The sequence below is a fragment of the Doryrhamphus excisus genome, chromosome 6 (genome assembly GCF_030265055.1).
Source record: "Doryrhamphus excisus isolate RoL2022-K1 chromosome 6, RoL_Dexc_1.0, whole genome shotgun sequence".
Classification (NCBI taxonomy): domain Eukaryota; kingdom Metazoa; phylum Chordata; class Actinopteri; order Syngnathiformes; family Syngnathidae; genus Doryrhamphus; species Doryrhamphus excisus.
Window position 1 is genome coordinate 18,843,808 of NC_080471.1, and position 25,544 is coordinate 18,869,351.

The window sequence follows — 25,544 nt, forward strand, 5'->3', positions numbered from 1 at the left end:
CTTTCTTGGAAAGGCAGCCTGAAGGCACGATCCTAGAAGAAGCAGAGTAGTGGAGTTCAAAGCGTTATCACACGCGAACGTCTTTTCATCATGTTTTAGAAACAAGCGTTCGCACTAATCCCCCAATAATCTCTCCAGGAGAACTTGGGCGATAAGGCGCGCCACCCACGGCTTTTCAAACACTTTTGGGGTAGTCTCTTCTCACTCTATCTCTGCTCCGCTCTACCTCCTCTATACTTTCCTCATCCCTCCACTTCCCCATCATCACTTCCTCAAGGACGGGTGAAGGTGAACACCTACTTATCCTCCCACGATGCGGTCGTCTTTTCTTTTCTCCCCCTTTTTTTTTTGTTGTCTGAGCCAATTTGTTTACATCCTGATTGCCATCTTGGATTTTATCTGGACTCATCAGCAGTTTATTCCTCTTTAGCCATCTTCCTCCCCCGCCCATCAAATTAGAATGTTAATTAATATTTATGCTTCTTCATAAGAAGGCAAATTGATGTTTACGGCGCGACACCTTCTGTTACGGCCCCCCGAGAATAAGCCAGATATACAACTTCTATTCTATAAGGAAACAGAAGCCTAAGAAACAAGCCGTTATCCCAGCTGTCTTCGGGCGAGAGGCGGGGTACACCCTGGACTGGTCGCCAGCCAATCACAGGGCACATATAGACAAACAACCATTCACACTCACATTCATACCTATGGACAATTTGGAGTCGCCAATTAACCTAGCATGTTTTTGGAATGTGGGAGGAAACCGGAGTACCCGGAGAAAACCCACGCATGCACGGGGAGAACATGCAAACTCCACACAGTGATGCCCGAGGGTGGAATTGAACCCTGGTCAAGGTCTGCGCGCTAAACACTAGACCACCGTGCCGCCACTTTTACCTCATGAAAAGCAATTTGGCATGAAGATCCAGATTATCATTTTATGGCTTGTGGGTGAAAAACATTCCAATCACTTTGGAAAATGGTAAACGAACCGTCCATTTGAAATTGCATGTACAGTGTCAGGGCGGCACGGCGGTCGAGTGGTTAGCGCACAGACCTCACAGCTAGGAGACCAGGGTTAAATTCCACCCTCGGCCATCTCTGTGTGGAGTTTGCATGTTCTCTCCCGTGCATGCGTGGGTTTTCTGCGGGTACTCCGGTTTCCTCCCACATTCCAAAAACATGCTAGGTTAATTGGCGACTCCAAATTGTCCATAGGTATGAATGTGAGTGTGAATGGTTGTTTGTCTATATGTGCCCTGTGATTGGCTGGCGACCAGTCCAGAGTGTACCCGAAGTCTCGCCCAAAGACAGCTGGGATAGGCTCCAGCACCCCCCGCGACCCTCGTGAGGAAAAGCGGTAGAAAATGAATGAATGTACAGTGTCAGTTTAGTCTTTTACCTGTATTAAAACTTTACCACTTCTTTACATACTGAAGTGCTAATAATCCTTGATCCTTGAATAATCCATGATGGTTAGCAGTTGAAGAGGCGCATGAAGGAGAACTCACATGAAGATAGGAAGGAAAGGTCTACTGGTGAACTGGAACAAAGCATCTAAGATTAAAAAAAAACAAACACATGTATGAGAAGGAATGCTGGGAGAAAGGTGATGCAATTGTAACGGGGGAAGTTAGTGCTGTGACTGACTGGTATCTTCCTCTCCCTGTCATCTCCTCCGGCTCGTGATTAGTGGAGGAAGAAGGCAAGTGAAGCAGTTGGGAAAGCCTGCCTTCACATTTTCTGGCTGTTCAGGAGCGTGCTCTCCAATCGGAAAAGCAGTTCCTCATTTTCCAATCTGTTATCCGAGTCGCTGATTTAAGTATCACACTTGTATATTTTTCCATGCAATTTGCCTGTCATTAATCATAGCTGACTGTGTATGAATACAGTCGTTCTGCGTGTGCAGGAGTAACAGGAATTAACAACGTGTGTTCCGTGCACAGCAGCAAAAGTGTGTGTGTGTGTTTGTGTGCTTGTGTGTGTTTCTTTGAGAGAAGCGGATGAGAGTCGGTTTCTGATTTTTATCTGCCTTCCTTTCTTTTTTGTATTTTTTGAGGATTCACACAGTGACCTCTTTGTTTGGGACAGTGAGCATAACCCTGCAACCCCCTGCACAGGGAAAGAGACTATTTCCTGTAGCCAAGAGATGGAAGGAGAAAAGAGAGAGAAGAGAGTGGTTTGATGGAGATGAAGAGGATGGTGGACAGAAGGGAACAACTGAGAGTCTGACAGAGGAAGAGAATGAAAAAAGAAACGAGTGAACATAGAAGTCTTCACAGGAGGAACCGTGAAAGAAGAGATGGGAGGAAGTGAGCAAATCGGGTGATTGAGTGAATGGTTTTGTGAGGGAGTCAATGAATGAACAATGGTTGAAAAGGTCAGAACAGGACCAAGGTAGCTTAGTAGAGACCCAGTTAGATGACCTCTAAATGTTGCAAACTGATAAGGCTGGGAAAGAAAGTGAGGAAATTAGCACTAGCTCCAAGTTCTACCTTATTTTGGCAGCCGAAGTTGTATTTTTAGGGATAGTTACATTTTCAAGATGATGCATTTCAAGTGGAATAGGATATCCAATTGAAATTTAAAGGGGACCAAAACGTTTCCATTGTTGCAATGTCTGGAACATCATAATCTGCAGCATATACAATGTAACCTTGGTTGGCGTCATTAATCCTTTCTAGAAAGTCCGGCTCAAACCAAAACGTACTCTAACCAAATAAATTTTCATTCATTCATTCATTCACTACCGCTTTTCCTCACGAGGGTCGCGGGAGTGCTGGAGCCTATCCCAGCTGTCTTCGGCCGAGAGGTGGGGTACGCCCTGGACTGGTCGCCAGCCAATCACAGGGCACATATAGACAAACAACCATTCACACTCACATTCATACCTATGGACAATTTGGAGTCGACAATTAACCTAGCATGTTTTTGGAATGTGGGAGGAAACCGGAGTATCCAGAGAAAACCCACGCATGCATGGGAAGAACATGCAAACTCCACACGGAAATGGCTAAGGGTGGAATCGAACTCATGTCTCCTAGCTGTGAGGCCTGCGCGCTAACCACTCGACCGACGTGCAGCCCGAGCATTATTAATGGTTTTAATTCAACAACAGCTGTCTTGGGGCGAGAGGCGGGGTACGCCCTGGACTGGTGGCCAGCCAATCACAGGGCACATATAGACAAACAACCATTCACACTCACATTCATACCTATGGACAATTTGGAGTCGCCAATTAACCTAGCATGTTTTTGGAATGTGGGAGGAAACCGGAGTATCCGTAGAAAACCCACGCACGCACAGGGAGAACATGCAAACTCCACACAGAGATGGCCGAGGGCGGAATTGAACCCTGGTCTCCTAGCTGTGAGGTCTGCGCACTAACCACTTTCAGGAATTTTTTTGTAATTTTTTTTGCTTTTGTCACTTTGACTTTATTTCAGTGACGCTGGTGGGCTTTTGTTGCTTTAATCTAGGAATAGCTACAATTTTGTAAATAAAATCTCAATCTGCATGTGAGAAGAAAGTTCTCATCCGGTCGACATCGTCGTCACTGCAGTTTGGCCTCCCACCGAAGGAGCGAGAAAGGGATAGAAGAGCAAGGAGGCATTCTGATACTGAACAAGAGAATGGAGGAAGAAAATGAAGAAATGAAATCAGCCTGGCATCATTTGCATTCACGTTTTATCAGCATAGGAGGAGGGTGTTTTTGGGCCTGATAAGGAGAGGGTGTCGTAGGCTGTGCTGGAGGTGGAGGGGGGGGTTGGTGGAGAGATGTGCAAGCTTGAGTGTGTTTACGAATGTGATATATGAATTGACTTTAGTCAGAGAAGGTGGCTTAGAGTTCAGTCAATGTGTGTGTTTGCACCGACATACACATTTGAATGTTACAGCAGTAATAGCAAGAACAGTGTGTGTGTGTGTTTGTGTGTGTGTGTGTGTGTGTGTGTGTGGTGGGGCTGTGGGAGCGGGGGGTTAATATCAGACCAAATAATTAGATTCGCTATCGTCTCGGCAGCAGCAGTGCGGGGATCAGGCAGATTAAAGCCAGGCTTGAGGCTAGTTAATATTCATGAGGGGACCGGGGTCCGGGCGAGGGGCTTAGACTGCAGCTCAAAGACTCTCCTTCGGCTGATGGGGCTTAAATGCAGCGCTCTCCACCAAGATGGAGCTGTAGCGGGAAGGTGTGACTGATAGATCGAGGACCGGATTGATAGTTAGACAGAGTGACGGGGAAGAAAAGCCGACGTGTTGAGTGCATCTTCTTCTCTGCGGGTTTATGGATCAATACTGAATGTGGCAAAGACTGACACCTACATGACGTGGTAGTCTGTCCAAAAGTCTTCCTGTTTCCTTTTCTTTTACCTTCTTTAATCGTCTTTAATGTTGTAGTTATTAGTATTAGTGTAGTTATTAGTCTCACATTTTTGATCATGAGACAACTTCATTGACAGCTTCTCACCCTTTATGATGTGTTTAAGTATTTATTTTGTACTCGTGATTTTACTTGAGGTAATAACACGGTACCTTGTAGTCTTTTAAGTACCCTTCAAGAGTATATCTACTGTATATAGCTGAAGCCATGAGGTGTGAAACACACATTGTTTACCACTTGCGGCTGTTATAATGCAATTTAAATATAATTTGCTCATGTTAAGGCAGGGGTCTCAAACTCAATTTACCTGGGGGTCACTGGAGCTAGGGTCTGGGCAAGGCTGGGCCGCATCAGGTTTTCAAAAAAAAAAAAAAACAAACGCATTTATTAAAAACAGAAAAATATACAAACTTTTTCAGTGCTTTGGTTCCGATTTTCTACAAGAAAAGTTCTGATAAAACATTCCACTGTTCTTAAATATCTTAATTTTTATTTTTCTGCACAAAATAAGATGAAAAATCAAGAAACAAATCAAGAATAAAGAAAATCAATCAATCAGTAATAAATATAATAATAATAATAAAACGGCAAATAATAAAAACTTAAGAAATCACATATAACATAGTTGGTGGGTAGACAAATTATTTTTTTCAGATTAAAATGAACAAAGCATTATTAGAGCCCTGTAGACATGACAAAACACGACTATAGTCACATTTATACTTTTCTTTTTATTTACAACATATTGCGCAACTGCAGGGTCTTGAGACACATGCTAACTCACAAACTAGAGAGCTAGCGACCTAAACGGTAGCCTTCAAGTTATTTCCTTTAAACTTAAATAGCCAAAAACTTACCACTTCCACACGGATAGGGAGGATAACTATTAACAGTTATTTAACCTTTGACATGAACATTAATCAAACGTAATATTTTTTTATTACATGATACCATACAGCATCCATATCAAACATTAAACGTTCATATCAAGGCGGGGGCCTCAAACTAGTGTCCTGCGGGCCACATTTGGCCCGCGGGCCGCATGTTTTGAGACCCCTGTGCTAAGGTAATATTCTCAGTAAGTGCAAATTTTCTGGTATAAAAGTTCCCAAGAATAGAGTTTTTAAAGGAGAGCAGCCTTAGTGTGAATGTAGTACCGCTAATACAACACAATATAGTCTTAACATTCATGTTAATCGTTATCCTATTGTTACCATTGGCTATACGTTCAATGTCAGCTAATGTTAGTAGCTAAACTTTGCCAAATTGCTATCATTACCTGGCAAGAAACAAGTAATGCCCTTGGGTGTGGTACGTTGGGCAAACTCAAAGCAGAAAGAAGGCGGGATATAATGATTTCAGCACATTTGAATATTGGCGAATAGTGACTGTCCCTTTAAGGAGTAAAACCACAATCAGGTGTTTGTTATTCTTGACAGACTTTGAATTGTAATTCTGCTATTTTATTTATTAATTGTGCTATGAGAAATTAAGAGCAGCCATAAGTTTGATTGCAATATGCAACATTCTGGAATTTTCCAGTATGGAATCATTTTGTAATTACATTTTTTCACTCATAATATGGTCAAAGATTCACCAAATAAAAAATATTCTAATTTTTGTCTCATTACAGCCATGTTTGGTAGCTTTTAATGCGTGTGTGTGATGTAGATGTTTGTGTTTTCCACTGGCGTGCCAGTTGGCTCTCCCAATTGCCCTATCATGGTGAATTCTAAAGTCATGGCCATGATGAATTAGCCTGAAACAAATTAGAAGTACTTACAGCTCAGACGGCTCCAGCATTGAGTTACAAATTAAAACAAAAGCAGTCGTATCTTCCCATCAGCTTCAGTTCCCTGTGAAATACAATACACTCTGCCTCCATTTCTAGTGGAGAACAGACAGACATGCTTTCTCCCACTCATCTTCCTTTCCTAAACAATCCCCCACACATCTTTGTCAGGTGTTTCAGCTCAGTGCTGTTCTGTTGTTGTTTAATTATGGCTATGTCACATCAGGTAAAATGGGAGTCCATTAACCAAAACAATAATCAATACATATAGAAAAATGCATTTTGCAGTTTGAACTAGTGAAAGTCATTCATTCATTCATTTTCTACCGCTTTTCCTCACAAGGGTCACGGGGGTGCTGGAGCCTATCCCAGCTGTCTTCGGGCGAGAGGCGGGGTACATATAGACAGGGCAATCACAGGGAAAATATAGACAAACAACCATTCACACTCACATTCATACCTATGGACAATTTGGAGTGACCAATTAACCTAGCATGTTTTTGGAATGTGGGAGGAAACCGGAGTACCCGGAGAAAACCCACGAACATGCAAACTCCACAGGGTGGAATTGAACCCTGGTTTCCTAGCTGTGAGGTCTGCGCACTAACCACTCGCCCGCCGTGCCGCCCAACTAGTGAAACTGAATTTCTAAATTAAAATGTGTCATATGAACTATTTCTGGTCACTATTAGTGGTAATGTAGTGGTTCACGTGGATGACTTTCATGCAGGCAGTTGTTGCATGGATTCTAACCATTGACAGTAGTTGTGACTGTGATGTGAATGGTTGTTTATATACTGTACATGTGTTTTGAATGTGACCTGCAGTCAGCTGTGGTGGGCAGCAGCTTACTCAAGAAGGGAAAAGGATGAAGTGGCATTGAAAATGAATAGTTGCTGCCTCCAACTGGACATTAAAATGCATTGCACATGCCATGCATCATGTGTGCTGTTTATGAATGAATATGCTGGAGTGGGTGTATGAAATGATTATGTTCATTGTATCCAGTGATCACACCATGAAAGTCTTTTTATTGCATTTCCTAATGTCTCTCTTTTATTTAGCTTGTGTTGATTACTCAATCATTTTTTGCAATTTACATTTATAAATTGAAATGTTTTTTTTTTATAAAGTGCTAACCATGTCCAAGTCTGACACCGCTCATAATTAAGAAGCGCCGTTTCTTCACACGTCATCCTCTGCTTTGTTCCGCTTGTATAGAACTCAAGGTGGGCCTTGGTGTGTGACGATCCAGATTGCTGGATTACCTGTCTTGCTTTGACAACTGATCCATATGATGCCAACTGTACTATCTACAGCCAAGGTGAGATGCAAAAAGGTTTTCGTTTCATTTAGAGCTGCAACAATTGATTATTAGTCAGTCTATTAATTTATCACCCAATTAATGGACAGCTATTTGGTATTTGATTAGATTTTTTTTATTTAAAAATGTGGATGTTTTTAATGTCATAGTCATCCATGGAAGCAGACCTATTATTTTGGTGTTTGAGGCAATTCTATTGGTCATTTTATTGACTGTTTTTGCTGAGAGAGGCATTTCTTTCATTCATTCATTTTCTACCGCTTATCCTCACAAGGGTCGCGGGGGTATGCTGGAGCCTATCCCAGCTGTCTTCGGGCAAGAGGCGGGGTACACCCTGGACTGGTGGCCAGCCAATCACAGGGCACATATCGACAAACAACCATTCACACTCGCATTCATACCTATGGACAATTTGGAGTCGCTAATTAACCTAGCATGTTTTTGGAATGTGGGAGGAAACCGGAGTACCCGGAGAAAACCCACGCATGCACGGGGAGAACATGCAAACTCCACACATAGATGGCCGAGGGTGGAATTGAACCCTGGTCTGCGCGCTAACCACTCGACCACCATGCAGCCGCATTTCTTTCATTTTTTGAATAATTTTCTGTTATTTTTTAATTTGGAGACTAGAAGCTCTGATACTTTTCTTAAGACATATTCTTGATTTATAAATGGCTCCCCCCTCATTATGATCTCCAGTGCAACCACTGTAGCAGCTTTAGAAGTTTTGTAGAAGTTCAGAAATCGCTCTCTTACGTCAATCTGCAGTTGGATACTTTTTCAGAAGAAGCCGAGTGCTTGTTTTGAAAACGTCTTCACACTTGAAATTGTTTATTGTTTGATAATTTCCTGCCACATATCAAACATACTGTTGAGCCATAGTCACTTGCAGGCAAAAGAATACAGTATGTCCATATTTTCTTTCAAGATTTTTTTTTTTGGTTATGGGTCTGAATATTCACTCTTCATCCATTCAGGGACTTGCATAACAACTTACATAACAACAATGGTGACAATGTTTTGTATTGTTTCTTTTTTGTGTGTTGTGAAACTGTTCAGGTGAGGAGCTATTCTGCAAGGTGACCAGAGAAATTTCAGTGGGGGAAAGACTCCTTGCCACACCGTTGCTTCCTCCAAAACCGTCCTCTCCTGTGGCGAGGGGTTCGCCTCTACTCAACCTTGTTACCCAGAAAACGTCTGTGGTGAAGGAGGAGCCGCTTTACCCCGCCGCGCTTCACACAGACATCCAACTCCTCCCACAACAAGCGGGCATGGCTGCGATTTTGGCCACTGCTGTTGTCAATAGTGAGTGTTGTTTTAAAGGAATTACAAATGTAGCGAGAAGTGGAATGCTAACCGTACCAGAATAGAACAACAACATAGAATATAGTGCAGCAGCATCTTATTTAAGTGTGAATACATATCTCTAAATTGCAATTTTAATACAAGTATTTTTAATAGTAGTATCCTGTTTGGCCACATGATGGCAATGCAGGGCTTTGGAAATTAATTCAGACCATCCACCTGTGTCAAGTTCTTTTGGACTTAAGGCAAAAAAAGGCCAAGAAGATCATCCAGTAGATTTTCTTGAGCTTTATTTCACACTTCAGCTATTTACAGCAGCTGGTCAGGTTAGGTGGGTAACCTTGAATCGACGAGGGATAGCATCAAATTATACGACTAAACACAGTTGTAACATCGGAACAATAATAGTTGCTATATACTCTTTTTACAATCCTATAAGTCGTACTAAATTAACCAATTATTTACTCTGTGCAACCACCTAGCCTTATATCATGCATATGTATACATTTCAAACAAGTCGATTTTGCATCACATTTATATCAGAGGTTCGAAAGACACACATTTTTAGCATATAATATATATTTTTAACAATATATTCTCAAAATAGCCAAATTTACTGTCAATAATAATGCTTTGTGATGATTGTACAGTAAACCTCGGCTATATCGGACTCGGATATATCGGGAATTCGCTCACAACGGACAGATAAAAAAGAACCGATTTTTCTGTAATGCATTTCCAATAAAAATTCATTGCATATATCGGATTTTTTATAACGGATTTCGCCTATTTCGGACAAAATCTCCAGTCCCGTTCCAATGCATTTCCATTAAATTTCCCTCGCATATATCGGATGGCCGCATCGTGGCGCTCTGATTCGCTGAATCGTGACAGGCCGCTATACAACGTCATTTGCAGCGTTTGCAGCGTTGCCTGCGCGTCCAGGTACATTGGAAACATAGTCAAGGAAGTGCCTTTTTATAACGGATAAAATCCGGTATACGCATATAACGGATTTCGCTTATATCGGACAAAACCAGTGGGAACAATTGAATCCGATATATCCGAGGTTTACTGTATTAGTACATTTTTGTTGTATTTGGACTCAACTCTGAATGTCGATTGTGTTGTCTGCAACAGAGGATATTTTCCCATGCAAAGATTGCGGGATTTGGTACCGAAGTGAAAGGAACCTGCAAGCCCATCTCATGTACTACTGCGCCAGCCGACAGAAACAGCCAGCTGCATCCTCAACCCCGCCACAAGACAAACCCAAGGAGTCCTACCCCAACGAACGCGTATGCCCCTTTCCTCAGTGCAACAAGAGCTGCCCCAGTGCAAGTTCACTGGAAATTCACATGCGCACACACAGTGGTAAGAAAAAGTATATATTGACTGCAGAGATCCTCGCAACGTTCTTCTTGCTCTGACTAATTTCACTTTCTCATCTGTCCTTCAGGTGAGCGTCCGTTTGTCTGCCTCATCTGTCTGTCAGCCTTCACCACTAAAGCAAATTGCGAGCGCCACCTGAAGGTCCACACTGACACACTGAATGGTGTGTGTCACGGCTGTGGCTTCGTCTCCACGACGAGGGATATTCTTTACAGCCATTTAGTCACAAGCCACATGGTTTGCCAGCCTGGATCTCGTAGCGAGGTCTACTCACCAGGCCCAGGCCTTCCGAAGTTACCCTCGACCGTTGGTGAGTCACATGATCGATGGCCAACATTTGAATGATGTGTTGGACATGTATGATTTCATGTGTTGCATCTCTGTACTGATTCAAAATGAAAGAAAAATACATATAAAGGACAAATGAAATTGCTAAATGAACATTTAACATCATGTTAACCTTAGTTGAAGACTTGTTGGTGGAGGGGGGAGACCATGGGGATGGAAGAGCCACCCTGACACTATTTCACTACAAGCAATTTGTGTACATTCTATGAACAATTGAACTACCCACACACACATAGTAAAGGTGATTTAAGGATTCTTTGGTCGGGATCTGTCTATAGTGTCCCAACTCTATAAGAACAACTGTCCATTCTTCAGAGACTGAGTCACCAATGTATGTATGCTTTGTTTGGGCACTCGATTCTGCGGACGACTATGTTTAGACGTACTATAACCATACGAGATAGCCGTACAAGACCATGTTTACATTGTATTGTATGCATAATGCATTGTGAACAAAACAGGCTATTCATAAGCTGATTAAAAGTTTGAGACCCTAGCTAAAAAAAACGAAATTAACTCTTGGTTAATTCTTAACTAGTTTGCTGTCTTAGAAGAATCAACTCTGGAAAGTTCAGGTCCATTCACAAAAACCTCCGACATGACATAGTGTAAACTCCATAAAGTATTATTCCACTCCGTACAACAATAGTGTTAAAACAAGAGTTCAGACAAATATTCTACTAAAAATATTCAACTATAATTACATTTATGGTTTTTCCACCACAGTACATTGTGCATATATGTACATATACAACATACATGTATATACAACATACTAACTCCTTATTTCTAAAATCACAAATACTTCAACTTGCTGATATAGTTCATCTTCAAACAGCTAAAATAATGCATAAGGCTAAAAATAACCAATTAGCTAAAAATGTCATCCAATACTTCTCTACAAGAGAGGAGAAATATGATCTCAGGGAAGAACTACATTTGAAACACTTATATGCTAGGACTAAGTTAAAAAGCCATAGCATTTCAGTATGTGGAATCAAACTATGGAATGGATTGAGTAAGACCCTCAAACAATGCACAACGATGAGCCAATTCAAGAAACAATACAAGCAGTTGATGTTTGCTAAATACAAGGATGAAGAGTCTTGAACCAGTCATGATGTGCTATATATATCACTATATTGACACTTACTATGGTACCCATAAGGTACCTCGAACTTCGGTACGTGACAAAAAACAACTTGAATTATATTAGGAAAGCAGGAAGTGAACAAATGTAACAGTTACTGATTGTAAAAGTACCAGATGGAGGGGTAGGATTTAATAAGCTTTGCTTCTTCCTACTCCTTTTGGACATGTGGAACTGTGAACTGATTATGTGATGCATTCAAGTGTAATATGATGCATGTTCAAATGAAATAAAACCATTACCATTACTATTACATGTATAAGAGTGGCTGACATGACGTCTTTTCTCTCTTGCAGTTCTCAGTCCAGGAGACTCCGGCGTGGTGCTAAAGTGCCAAATCTGCGGCCACAACTCTGAGTCCCCGTCCCAGCTGCAGCAGCATGTCCAAACCCATTTAGAGGTGAGAGTCCCGGCTGAAAGGAGCCCCACCCCTCGTCAAAGTACCCCACTTGACCAGCTCCAATCATCCAAACCAGACAGTGAGCCTTTAGGCTGCGTCCCTAAGCCAGATTCCTCCAGCCCAGGCGCTAATGGTGGCTCTGCTACTCCACGAGGCTGCAGTCCCCCTGACGCCCAAACCAACATAAACCTTCAAATCAAAGAGGAGCCTCAATCGGAATCTGAGGTAGAAGAGCAGCAGATGGATGTTAAAGAGAGTGGTGAAGATGCTGACCTAAAAGCAGAAGGGAAGTCAAATGAGATTCAAACTACAAACATGATTTGTCAGACATCAAATTCTCCAAAAAGCCCCGCTAGCACAGTCGTGAAAGCGGAACCAACGAGTCCAACTCCCGGTTGCAGCCCAACTCATATCGGTGGTGCCGGCTCGGTTTTCCCTGGCGGATCGATGTTTTTGCCTCAGTACATGTTTAACCCCGAAACAGCCATTTTACCCCAGGCCTCAGAGATTCTAGCTAAAATGTCTGAGATGGTTCACAGCCGTCTGAAGCAGGGTCAGGCACTTCCTCCGAACACCCCAGCCACCTTCTTCTCGTCGGCACCAACCGTACCCACAACGACGGCGACGCCACCTCAAAAAGGAGCCACCTGCTTTGAGTGTGATATCACATTCAACAATATAAACAATTTCTATGCACACAAGAGGCTTTACTGCTCCAGTAGACACCACGGAGAAGGTGCAACATCAGCTTCAGGTCCAGGATCAACAAGGGATACTTCTCCAACCGCTGTGCCTTCCAGAAAGGCACAAGATTCATCAGGATCTCCTCGGGATGGAGCAGTGAGCAGAGCGGCTTCGGCTTCTCCTCCTGAATCTGACACCGCAGCAGAAGCGAGGAGAGCATTGGAAGTGAAGACCGAAACACCGTCAGGCAAGGAAGGAATGTCGTCTGCTTCTGAAGGTGAGGGTGTAGTAAGTGGAGGAGGAAGAGCAAGCGAGGATAGCCGGAGTCCCGTCAGCGGGTCTGCTGAAGACGTGGATGAGGATCCCAACCGAACCTTTTGCGAGGCCTGCAACATTCGCTTCAGTCGCCATGAGAACTACACCGTTCACAAACGCTTCTACTGTGCTTCACGCCATGACCCAACCAACCAGCGAGCCGTCCACATGGCCAAGGCGACCACCACAGCAGCCTTCCACCCGCAGCCGATCCGCACACGCAAGAGGAAGAAGATGTATGAAATCCACATGGCGAGAACCGAAGCCCTAGCTGCCGCCGCCGCTGCCGCCGCCACTCTTTCTGCAGCCGCCACCGCCTCCGCTCCGTCTCCTTCGGTACTTGGCCTGGCGGTGAAACGTGAAGTCTCCCCCAGTGGAACAGGCACCTCCAGTCCCGAAGGAGATGGTCCAATTGATCTGAGTAAAAGGCCTCGACTCATAGAGGTTCCACGGGATGGAACCAACAGTATTCTCCCCATCTTGCCACTCACCGATTACCATAAATGCACCGCCTGTAGTATCAGCTTCAATAGCATCGAGAATTACTTGGCTCATAAGACCTACTACTGCCCCGCCACCACGCTCCAGCAGCATACCTTAGAGCAGCTCCACAGGCTCAAAAGATCAGCCTCTACCTCTCCGAAAACCAAGTGTCACCAGGAACGCCAAGAGCTTCTGCATCCAATCGAAGCAAAAGCGCTCCCCGCAGAGTGGATGAGACAAGCTCAAGGTTCATCGCCGAGTCCGCACATCTCAGCATTACCCGCCTCGGATGCTACGTCTCCCCCTGACACCGCAAACGCGCTCGCAGCTACCCCGGCCGCGGGTGCCAAAGGCGTTAGCGCGGCTTCTTCTCAGATGATCTGTCCGTATTGTCCAAACAGAACCATCACATGTGACCTAATGGAGCACTTCAAGACTATACACGGCTTGGTTGTATCGATGCAGTCGCCCCGAGAAGCTCAACCTCAGCCAAGCAGCCGAGTTAGTCCCAGCCCCAGCCTTAGTCCCAGAGATGGCACCGCCACCACCTCCAGTACCCCAACTGGCGCACCCAGATCGGGTCCCCGCATTCACAGAAATAGTACTAACGGGCAGGCAAGAAGTGGTACCACTTCTCCCTCCTCTCCTCTGGAAAATGGGAGCCCCTCAGGTGAATGTGAATCCCCGTCAGCAAGTTTACCTCCACCCGTATCCCCCTCGGGGGCTCCCCGTCTGACTTTGTCACCCGTGCCTGACCCCCGAAGAGACACAGTCGGTACATCCGTCCTTCCAGACAAGGCTTCACCCACCGGCTCCGTCCCCGGCCCTAAAAGCCAAGTCGTGTCTTCGGTCCAAAACGGTAACTCCCGCTACTGTCGGCTGTGTAACATTAAATTCAGCAGCCTTTCCACATTCATAGCTCATAAAAAGTACTACTGTTCCTCCCACAGTGCTGAACATGTCAAGTGAGTTGAGTATTTCGCTTTTTGTCTTCTATTCTGACTGAGATGCTACTCCTCAGTCAGCTCCAAGAAGCCCCCCGTGCGCCCCTTTTTTTCGGCTGTCAGTGCATCCCAGACACGGTGCCAAAGTTGCACAGATCTGGGCATGACCGTTATCTGAATGAATGGCTGTTACCTGTCGGCAGGACCTGTTGTCCATTTGCTCCTGAGCAGCCAGTGTGGTGTTACTATGTGATTATTTTTTTTCCTCTCTCCCATGGGTCTACATGTACACTATGAGCTGAGATCTTTGTCTACCTGCACACTAAAGTGTGCCCTCGTCCCCCTAGGTCATTTTTTGTGTTTGTTTTTTTTCACATTAACCGCTACCAACTTCTCAATATGTCGCATTGTGGGACGTTAAAAAGTTTTATGTGAACAACTTCATTTTTGTCCGGTCCTGTTAAACTGAGTTGTTGAATTGGAATTCCAACAATTGACTGATGTGATCGTATACCCCCCGTCCCCATCCCCCATTCCTTCCCCAGTCAGAGGAATACTATCTCTTGTATGGAAAGACTTGATCACGTTTCATGTTTTTATTATCTGTGTATAGTCTATGATGTCTACAGAATAATTCTATAATTGGTTTCAACACTGGCTCTTTTATGCTCACTAGAAAAAGCTGAAGCATTTTTAGTTAAAAAAAAAAAATAAAGAAAAAATATGTGGTATGAAACGTTACTAATTACTGAAGGATATTTCAAAATTGTCATTGCTTTTTCATATAAACATTTTTTTTTATTTTCTCATAAAATGCAAGGGAGAGGCAAATGTGAAATATTTATCTTCTAGTCCTCACTGATTTCATGTCAACAGAAAACTACCTACATATTGTGTAAGAGTATTTTTTATTTTGTATTTGCTTATTTCCATGCTGTTAGAAGGAACCGTGTGGCTCTCGGTATGTTGAAGTATTTCTAGTGTAGGTATCCAATATCTTCTCCCTGGGACGACATTCAATCTTCTTATCATAGAAGCGTTATTTGGTTTTCCTCATGCAGTCATCCGAATATTGGATGAATTAGCCGCACCACAACAAGCAGTCGTCTCAAATGACCTCAGAGTTGGGGTCATGACACCTTCCCGACCCGACAAATCTGGCTTTATGTACCTGCATCATATTCTGTTGTCTTTTTGAGTAGAACATGAAGAGACAGCCACAAACCCAACCACGCCTCCAAGCTGAATACAATACAGTCTTGCACTCACTTCATGCACTTCATGATGGAATAACACCTTGTTGTTCTGACCGCTGGCCACACAGCTAGGAGCCCCGAGTTCGATTCCGCCCTCGGCCATCTCTGTGTGGAGTTTGCATGTTCTCCCCGTGCATGCGTGGGTTTTCACCGGGTACTCCGGTTTCCTCCCACATTCCAAAAACATGCTAGGTTAATTGGCGACTCCAAATTGTCCATAGGTATGAATGTGAGTGTGAATGGTTGTTTGTCTATATGTGCCCTGTGATTGGCTGGCGACCAGTCCAGGGTGTACCCCGCCTCTCGCCCCAAGACAACTGTTGTTGAATTAAAACCATTAATAATGCTAGGGCTGCACGTCGGTAGAGTGGTTAGCGCGCAGGCCTCACAGCTAGGAGACATGAATTCAATTCCACCCTTGGCCATTTCTGTGTGGAGTTTGCATGTTCCCTCCGTGCATGCGTGGGTTTTCTTCGGGTACTCCAGTTTCCTCCCACATTCCAAAAACATGCTAGGTTAATTGGCGACTCCAAATTGTCCATAGGTATGAATGTGAGTGTGAATGGTTGTTTGTCTATATGTGCCCTGTGATTGGCTGGCAACCAGTCCAGGGTGTACCCCGCCTCTCGCCTGAAGACAGCTGGGATAGGCTCCAGCACCCCCCGCGACCCTTGTGAGGATAAGCGGTAGTGAATGAATGAATTAATTAATTTCTTGGAAACTACAAGGCAGATAATTATAAGCAGCTGGTGGCAAACCTCCTGATAATTTTAAATTTAACTACAAATGCACTTCTGCCGGGGCTGCACGGTGGTGAGTGGTTAGCAAACAGTCCTAATTCAATCCCATCTTCGGCCATCTCTGTATGGAGTTTGCATGTTCTCCCCGTGCATGTGTGGGTTTTCTCCAGGTACTCCGGTTTCCTCCCACATTCCAAAAACATGCTAGGTTAATTGGCGACTCCAAATTGTCCATAGGTATGAATGTGAGTGTGAATGGTTGTTTGTCTATATGTGCCCTGTGATTGGCTGGCAACTAGTCCAGGGTGTACCCCGCCTCTCGCCCCAAGACAGCTGGGATAGGCTCCAGCACCCCTCGCAAGGATAAGCAGTAGAAAATGAATGAATGAATAAAACTTCTTCTCATAGTGTGAAGATGCTAGCTGAGAATGAATCCAAACCTGCTAAATTCTCCGTGATGTATCTATCTATATTTTCCCGTGGCTCTGTTTCGTCCTCATTTTTGAACATATTAGAAGTTTTAAGTTGGTCTGATATTTCTCACACTAAAAGTGGAACCCCATCCAAAAAAACTAAGGGCCTGATCTACCAAGATTCCACATCACAAGTGTTAAATTGCGTAAGCACCTGCTATAATAAGTGAGCATGTTGCATTTGATCCGCTATGATGGCTTGCACAGATTTAAACAGGTTCAAAACTGGTGCGGGTGTCTGTTACGAGCTGTCACTATGGATAGTTTGGGATAGAATGTTTTGAAGCCATGGAGTTGGAGGTCTTGATGGAGGATGCAAATAAACACACTGTTGAACATTGCGTTAGTGTATTTTGTCATGTTTTACACCACAACTTATTTGTTAGGTTATGATATTTATGTCAACATATCAGAAATTGTACTTGTACTGCGATGTTGTACAACAAAAATGACCGACTCCCAAATCAAATCAATGGTCTCTCTTTTTATTTCTGACAGTCGCTTCTGTCATTGCACCTCCTTCTCACCACAGTGACCGCAGCTCCTCCTCTCGGTATTTTGCATGTTCCGATCTGCATATTCATGAAGGCAAACACACAAAATGGAACGGCGGTGTTATTTTGTTTATTTGGCGCACATGTTTTTTATACACGCAAACCATAAGTAGATCAGGCTCTAAGTGTTTCCAATTAATGTGAAACAGAACCGAAACAAACTGAAGTTCTGGTCAGACGGTATGCTGGAATATTGTTTTTGTGCCCCCACCCCCCCCCCCCACCCTCATGTTATTGCACTGTTGTATTAAATGTGCTGAATGTTTTATTTTTAGCGAATTCTCATGCAACTGTATTTATTTGATACAGCACTTTCACCCCTCCCCCTCCCAAAAAAAATATATTGTTTTATCATGAAGGACCCTCCGAGTTCATTTGAATTTCTCTGATGTAGAAAACAATGAATGTCAAAAACCTCTATTTTTTATTTTTCATATATTTCATTTCCACTACAAGCTTGTCCAAACTATGCATGGAAAAATAAAAAAAAAACAGTTCTGAAAAAAAAAACATTCTGTTTGCGTCAATTCCTACTTGTACTTTTCATCACAAACACGAGTGTCAGACCTTGAATTTGGTTGACGGTTACGTTTGAAAAGTGTTAGTACTTTCGTCAGTGGAAAATATCTTCCTTTTCAAAAGGAAAAAAAACTCATCCTGACGACTTGTGAAGGGACCTTGAATGACTCATCAAGCCTACCTTTTTCGAATCATATAGACGCTGTTAATGATGCTGTAAAAGAGGCGGCGAGTGGATGTTTCACGCTTTCAAATCTTCAGTGTAACGCACAATTCCAAATGACTATGTCCTTGTTTTGAATGAGTCAAACACCATTCAGTCTTTACTGTAAATCTATGACAGAATACCCATTGTATTTTTTATTGCAAATACTGGAGGTATTTGTCCTAACAGCTCAGTACACGTGGCCTAATTTGGTCGATAGATCCAGTTGAATCGGTTCTACATTGCAAAGCCAGCTCAGGTTTAAAGTCTTAGGCTACCACAAATGATCGTTTTAATGGACTTTTCACAGCAATTATTTTGACACGGTAAATAGTAGGATAGACATACTAAAAATACCATACCCACTTCAACCAAACTTGGAGATTTAATAATACGCTGTCTGAAATGTCAAGCTGACATGCAGGTCGAAGTCAGTTGAGTAGGGTTGTGTAGTGTATTTTGTATATCAGACAAAACGGGAAGCTGCCAAGAGAATATATATATATATATATATATATATATATATATATATATATATATATATATATATATATATATATATATAAGATATCTTGTTAATTGTCTTTTTTACTCTACTTTTATATACTTTTTTTAAACTTGACTACTGCACTGAAAGGAGAAGCTCTCCAATCTCGTTGTACATCTTGTATAATGACAATAAAGGCCATTCCATCGGTTCCAGAATAAGATTTCATCCTCGACTGATATCAGCAATGAGTAGTCTGGATCATACTTTGTCCCAGTTTCCATACTTTTTGTTTTTGCTTATTTATGTTGACGAGGAGACATTATTTGTTTTTCTTACTTTCTTCCATGGCATGGCATTATGTTGTTTAAATCACGCTCATATATTTGGCTTTGACATGTGCCAGCAAACATACCTAAGATGTAACTGGGAGTGAATCATCATGTTTTGGTACCGGAACTAATTATCTCTTTTATACTCTTAATTCCCGCAAATCTAATCTAAACTAAATCTAAACTCTCACAAGTTTAGTGTGTCGGGTAGGTGGACTTGTTGCGCATGTACGAGTTTCTCACTGCCATATTGGTTGTGGCAAAACAGAACAGGGAAGAGGCCTAGTTCATGTTCTGAATAAAATGATACCAGTCGGTTTACAGTCCGAACAAGATTTCACAGGATTACCTTTCACAGATAAGGCTGAAAAAAATAAGATTATTATATCGATTATTTGTGATAATTTCAATTATTTATTTTTTGAAATACTTCACTTATCTGTACTGTACAGACTGAACTTAAACCAGAAAAAGGCAACAAAATGGAGCTCATACAAGCATATTAGCATAAGACAAATTGCATGTTGAGTACTATAAATTTGTACGTGTCGGTAGGTCTGCCATTCTTAAGAATTAAAAAGTCAATTTTTTTTAGACACCCAAAAATTGTAAAACAAAAAAATCTTGTATAAAGAATAATTGTAGTTCCACCAACAGAAAACGTCATGGTTGGGATTTGGGTTCATTTGGTCAATCTGGTAATTTTGGTGTGAAGTTGTCACCATTTCCATTGGCATCATGTCCTAATAATTCATGTCTAACAGTCTTTTGTCTTTCTGGCCTTTTTGTTTTTCTCATGGATGCAATCGCCAACACTAGCCACGTATACATGGACCCAAATACTTCAATTGCATTCGGTTTATTTACTCAAATGGAAATAATGTAACCTTTGTATACACCTCATGCACCTCGAAAGAAAAGTGCCAATCCAAATTAATATATAATCAGATTCACAGGGGTGGAAAACAAATCCTTTCCCCAATCTGATTGAGTTGTCAGGCTGCGTTCTTCTTCGTGGTGTTTTTCTTCTTCTGTTGTTTATTGGCGGTTGGCAAGCAGCTTTCGGTGTGCGTTACCGGTATCTGTTTGACAGAATCTAAACCCTTCTTTTCTTTTATTGAAGTCCAGCTTTTTCTTGAATAAACAAATAAAATAAAATATATATCGAAAATATTTATCGATATAAAACATGTCCCGAGTTTAATTATAAAATATTAGCAAGATTGAATTTGAACTTTCCCTGTTTACGTTTATCGACGCATGCGCAGATATGACCTAAAACGCAGCTCGAGACGTTCTTCAGTTTTAAAAATGGAGGCGAACAATCGACACTGGACTGCTGCGGAAAGTTTGTTTTTGATCCAAACTAAATTTCAAGGTGGGACGAACGAAAAAATACTCGCAATACGGAGTTATTCCAACAAGTGAAAGAAAAACTCCGGGAAGTCGGTATCACGTGACGGTGATGTTTACACTTTACTGCGCATGCCCCATTGACTATGCTGTTTGATTATAGCGGCGCATGTCGACGAGAGATTGGAATATTCCTTTCCATGTGTATCATTGTTATCATGAAAAGTCATCCGGAAAGAGGAAAAACTCCTCATGTAAACGTGGCTACTGACACACTGTGGCGCCAGGTTCCATTTGAAGGATGACATTCGGTACAGGAGACTTAAAAACACACACAGGTCTGAAAATGTGTATTTGTCTGTATGTGTTTGCAATGATGAACTAGACGAGATCTTCACGGAGGTCAGCCTGTGCCTGGTTTCTATCAAAGACTCTCGGCTTTGCAATCTGTCTTTCATTTCACCACTAAAAGGTCAGTTAACGCAGACAGTGTTGTCTGCACTAATGTAGCCGATGGAAGATGGAGGAATGGAGCACAAGGTCAGCGGAGACCGCAGTGATGGAGACATAGAGAGAGCGAGGCATACTTTCTAAACTCTAATGTAAGAAAAGTAAAATAACCCCTCACTCAAATGCTTTCACAGCATCCGAGTTGGACGTTGACTGACAAGCCAATACCAGCCGTCCACGTGATCTCGGATTTGAAACAACAGACTCTCTATGAACAGGTTTGCAGGTTCTTTGCATCATACATTATGTATTTTTTATGTTTAATAGTAATACTGTACTGTGTTTATAACTATACTGCCACCATCCTATCTTTGTATTACTAATGATCCAATCTATACCTCTGAATTCAATTCAAAACATTCATTCATTCATTTTCTACCGCTTATCCTCACGAGGGTCGGGGGGGGGGGGGTGCTGGAGCCTATCCCAGCTGTCTTTGGGCGAGAGGCGGGGTACACCCTTGACTGGTTGCCAGCCAATCACAGGGCACATATAGACAAACAACCATTCACACTCACATTCATACCTATGGACAATTTGGAGTCGCCAATTAACCTAGCATGTTTTTGGAATGTGGGAGGAAACCGGAGTACCCACGCATGCACGGGGAGAACATGCAAACTCCATACAGAGATGGCCGAGGGTGGAATTGAACTCGGGTCTCCTAGCTGTGAGGTCTGCGCGCTAACCACTCGACCGCCGTGCCGCCCAATTCAAAACATGCATAGGAAAATCAATTCAAATGTAATGAAAGGCTTGTTAATTGACTTTTACAGCAGGACCTTGGGTGCTATATAAAGTCTTAAAGAACAAAGTACTAATCCAAACGCTTTTCATGCTGTGAGTTCGTCGGCCTTAAAGAACGTCTTTTTCTTCACTCTGAAGACCGCCGCTTCTTTTTTCTTAAAAGGTTTGTGGTAAACTGGGGATTTTTTTTCTACAACCTTGAACCTTGAAAATAGGATGTTCATGTCCATTATAGACACAAATAAAAGGAAACGCAAATAAAATGAAGTGCTAACCATACGTAAATACGGGTTTTAACATTATTAGAGCCTCAGACGGAGCTACTGAGATAACCTCTCTAATTTACTTATTCTAAACATAGGAAAGTGTTTCAAAGAAAGAGGGGGAAGAAGGACAAAGACAGCAAAACCTACCACTTCCACACAAAATGAGGAATCTCAGAAATACCAGTGTCAAAGGTAATGTAAACATTAATTTTCTACCGCATATGCTCACTAGGGTTGCGGGGGTGCTGGAGCCTATCCCAGATGTCTTCGTGCAAGAGGCGGGATACACCCTGGACTGGTCGCCAGCCAATCACAGGGCACATATAGACAAGCAACCATTCACACATAGGAAAGTGTTTCAAAGAAAGAGGGAAAAGAAGGACAAAGACAGCAAAAACATACCACTTCCACACAGAATGAGGAATCTCAGAAATACCAGTGTCAAAGGTAATGTAAACATTCATTCATTTTCTACCGCATATACTCACTAGGGTCACGGGGGTGCTGGAGCTTATCCCAGATGTCTTCGTGCAAGAGGCGGGGTACACCCTGGACTGGTTGCCAGCCAATCACAGGGCACATATAGACAAACAACCATTCACACTCACATTCATACCTATGGACAATTTGTAGTCGCCAATTAACCTAGCATGTTTTTGGAATGTGGGAGGAAACCGGAGTACCTGGAGAAAACCCACGCAAACATGACGGGGAGAATATGCAAACTCCACACAAAGATGGCCAAGGGTGGAATCGAACTGGGTCTCCTCGCTGTGAGGCCTGTGCGCTAACCACTCGGTCGCCGGTAATGTAAACATCATATCTCATAACATTACTGATGCCTGGTGACCTTGTCTTTCAATATTTTTGGACTAATAATATGCCATAATCACCACAGATATTTTTAGAAAAATGGCAATATAGCGAAGGAGCTGGGAGAATCCAGACTGGAAGTGATCATGGAGGCCATTATGGGTTAGATGAGCATGGAGCTGAGAGGCAATGAATGGGAGGTTTGAACTGGGTTCGGTTATTGGAGTTGTTGGGGTCTAAACCTGCAATTCCAGAGTTTTCGTGAGAAGTGGATGATGCCAGAGATGAGATTGGAGGGAGGCTTTGACCAGTCACATAGTAACATACACATGAGCGAATGAATTGATGCTAGCACAACAAACTAATTAGCACTAAGTTAGCACTAGTATTTATGTGTAAAGCTTTTGGCTTACCAGGTAATTTAGCATAAACCAGTGGTCCAATAGCATTGTATGTACAGGGTCAGGCAAAATGATGTGACACATTTGTAGGTTAAATAAAACGCAAATAAAGTAAAGAAACAGAAAACTGTTTTTATTTTTGAAAAGTACATATAATGCCATTCTGTTTTAAAAATTAAATCAGTTCTGGCGGTGCGATTTGATTTTCGTTTCAATGCAGATCCAGTAGCTCTGAAGTTGGTAACCCATAACAAGATGGTGTTTCGAGCTGGTACGGAACACTTGTTGTGTTGCAGTTACAGATTTGTTTGTTTTGATGAACGTTTCCACAATGAAAGCACGATGCTCACCAGTCCAATTCATGGCAGCAATTGAAAAAGAAAGGAAAAACAATGGCATTATAAAGAAACAAAGCAAAATGGCATTTTATCTACTTTTCGAAAATAAAAACACTTTTTTGTATCTTTACTTTATTTGCCTTTTATTTAACCTACAAATGTGTCACATCATTTTGCCTAACCCTGTATATGATATGTTAACACAATGTGTTAACATTCATTCATTCATTCATTTTCTACCACTTTTCCTCACGAGGGTCGCGGGGGTGCTGGCGGGGTACACCCTGGACCGGTCGCCAGCCAATCACAGGGCACATATAGACAAACAACCATTCACACTCACATTCATACCTATGGACAATTTGGAGTCGCCAATTAACCTAGCATGTTTTTGGAATGTGGGAGGAAACCGGAGTACCTGGAGGAAACCCACGCATGCACGGGGAGAACATGCAAACTCCACACAGAGATGGCCGAGGGTGGAATTGAACCCTGGTCTCCTAGCTGTGAGGTCTGCGCACTAACCACTAGACCGCCATGCCGCCGACAATGTGTTAACATGAAGAATGTAACTGTAAATTTGTAAATCCTTTTCTGTATTTAATCATTTAATCAGCTCAAGCATCAGTCGTCATAGGTCAATCAGGCGTTCTTCACCAACGCCCACACGTTCTGTCACTTGCACCCACCTCCGCTGACGAACACGGCTTTCTCACAGACCTTTTCTCCTTTCACACAGAACCATCAAGAACAACGAAATACATTTGTCTGTCAGTGAAGGTGATTTTTGGATGACTTATACATGACGGTGGCATCAAGGAGGTGCAAAGGGATTAGTAGTCTGTTGGAACAAGAAGCTACGTGTCAGTGAGCACAGATCTGCATCTTATTCTCATTAGCGCCTATGTAAACACCATAAAACTACACTCAATGCATGCCTTTCATTTGATAATGCAAAAAAGGCGCATGAGTGGTTAGCGTGCAGGACTCACTGCTAGGAGACCAGAGTTCAATTTCACCCTCGGCCATCTCTGTGTGGAGTTTGCATGTTCTCCCCGTGCATGCGTGGGTTTTTTCTGCGGGTACTCCGGTTTCCTCCCATATTCCAAAAACATGCTAGGCTAATTGACGACTCGAAACTGTCCATAGGTATGAATGTGAGTGTGAATGGTTGTTTGTCTATATGTGCCCTGTGATTGGCTGGCGACTAGTCCAAGGTGTAACCCGCCTCTCGCCTGAAGACAGCTGGGATAGGCTCCAGCACCCGCCACCCTAGAAAATTAATGAATGAATGAAAAAGGCTTCTGAAGGGGAACCTCAAAAGTCAAATACAATCTGTTCTGCTGTAAGTCGAGCCTGTTTCCGGTGAACGTTGACCTCCGCCAAAACTGCCCTTTGTTCCTGATTCTGTTCAAAATTTCCATGGATAAAATTTCTTGGCATAGCCAAGGTGTTGAGGGAGTCCAGTTTTTTTGGGGGGGGGCTTGGATCTTGTCTACCCTATTTTCAGACAATGTGGTCCTGATGTCCTCATCGGGCTGCGACCTTCAACGTTGACTGGGTGGTTGAAGCTTCTGGGATGAGACTCAAATCTGACCACATGGTTCTCGGTCGAAAAAGGCTTGATTGCATCCTCCGGGCTGGAAGTGTGCGTTTTAGGATTAATGTTACAAAAACAACTTAAAACATTGATAACTACTTTATAAAAACACAAGCTGATGTAATGTTATTGGAATTGAAAACGGTCATGAAATACTGTGATTGGTACTGTGACAGTCTCCAGTCTGGATAGGTTCCAGCATGCCGTGACCCTCGTGAGGATAACTGGTACTTGATGGAAAAATGGATGGAGGTCATGAAATAAGGCATTTTTAGACACAACAATCACAAAAAAACCCTCAGAAATATGAAAAATGGAAAAATGCATCATTCTATTGCCTTGAAAATTTTAAATATATCCAGTAATGTCATGTTAAAGCCTGAGATATGTATTTCCTGGTGTATTTTCCACACTTTTAACTACCATTATGTA

At 42.6% G+C, this 25,544-nt stretch overlaps 2 protein-coding genes across 2 annotated transcripts in view; one reads left to right on the forward strand and one right to left on the reverse strand.

Annotated features, from left to right (window-relative positions):
• Positions 1-18,028, forward strand: part of zfpm1 (zinc finger protein, FOG family member 1) — a 92,139-nt gene extending 74,111 nt beyond the window's left edge. The window contains exons 5-9 of the mRNA XM_058074593.1: positions 7,392-7,494; positions 8,557-8,802; positions 9,943-10,176; positions 10,262-10,504; positions 11,989-18,028. Of these exons, the coding sequence (XP_057930576.1) occupies positions 7,392-7,494; positions 8,557-8,802; positions 9,943-10,176; positions 10,262-10,504; positions 11,989-14,543 (3,381 nt within the window). The 3' untranslated portion in view covers positions 14,544-18,028. The remainder of the gene's footprint in view (positions 1-7,391; positions 7,495-8,556; positions 8,803-9,942; positions 10,177-10,261; positions 10,505-11,988) is intronic.
• The window catches only part of trhr2 (thyrotropin releasing hormone receptor 2), an 89,851-nt gene that overhangs the window by 34,786 nt on the left and 29,521 nt on the right, over positions 1-25,544 (reverse strand). The window lies entirely within an intron of this gene.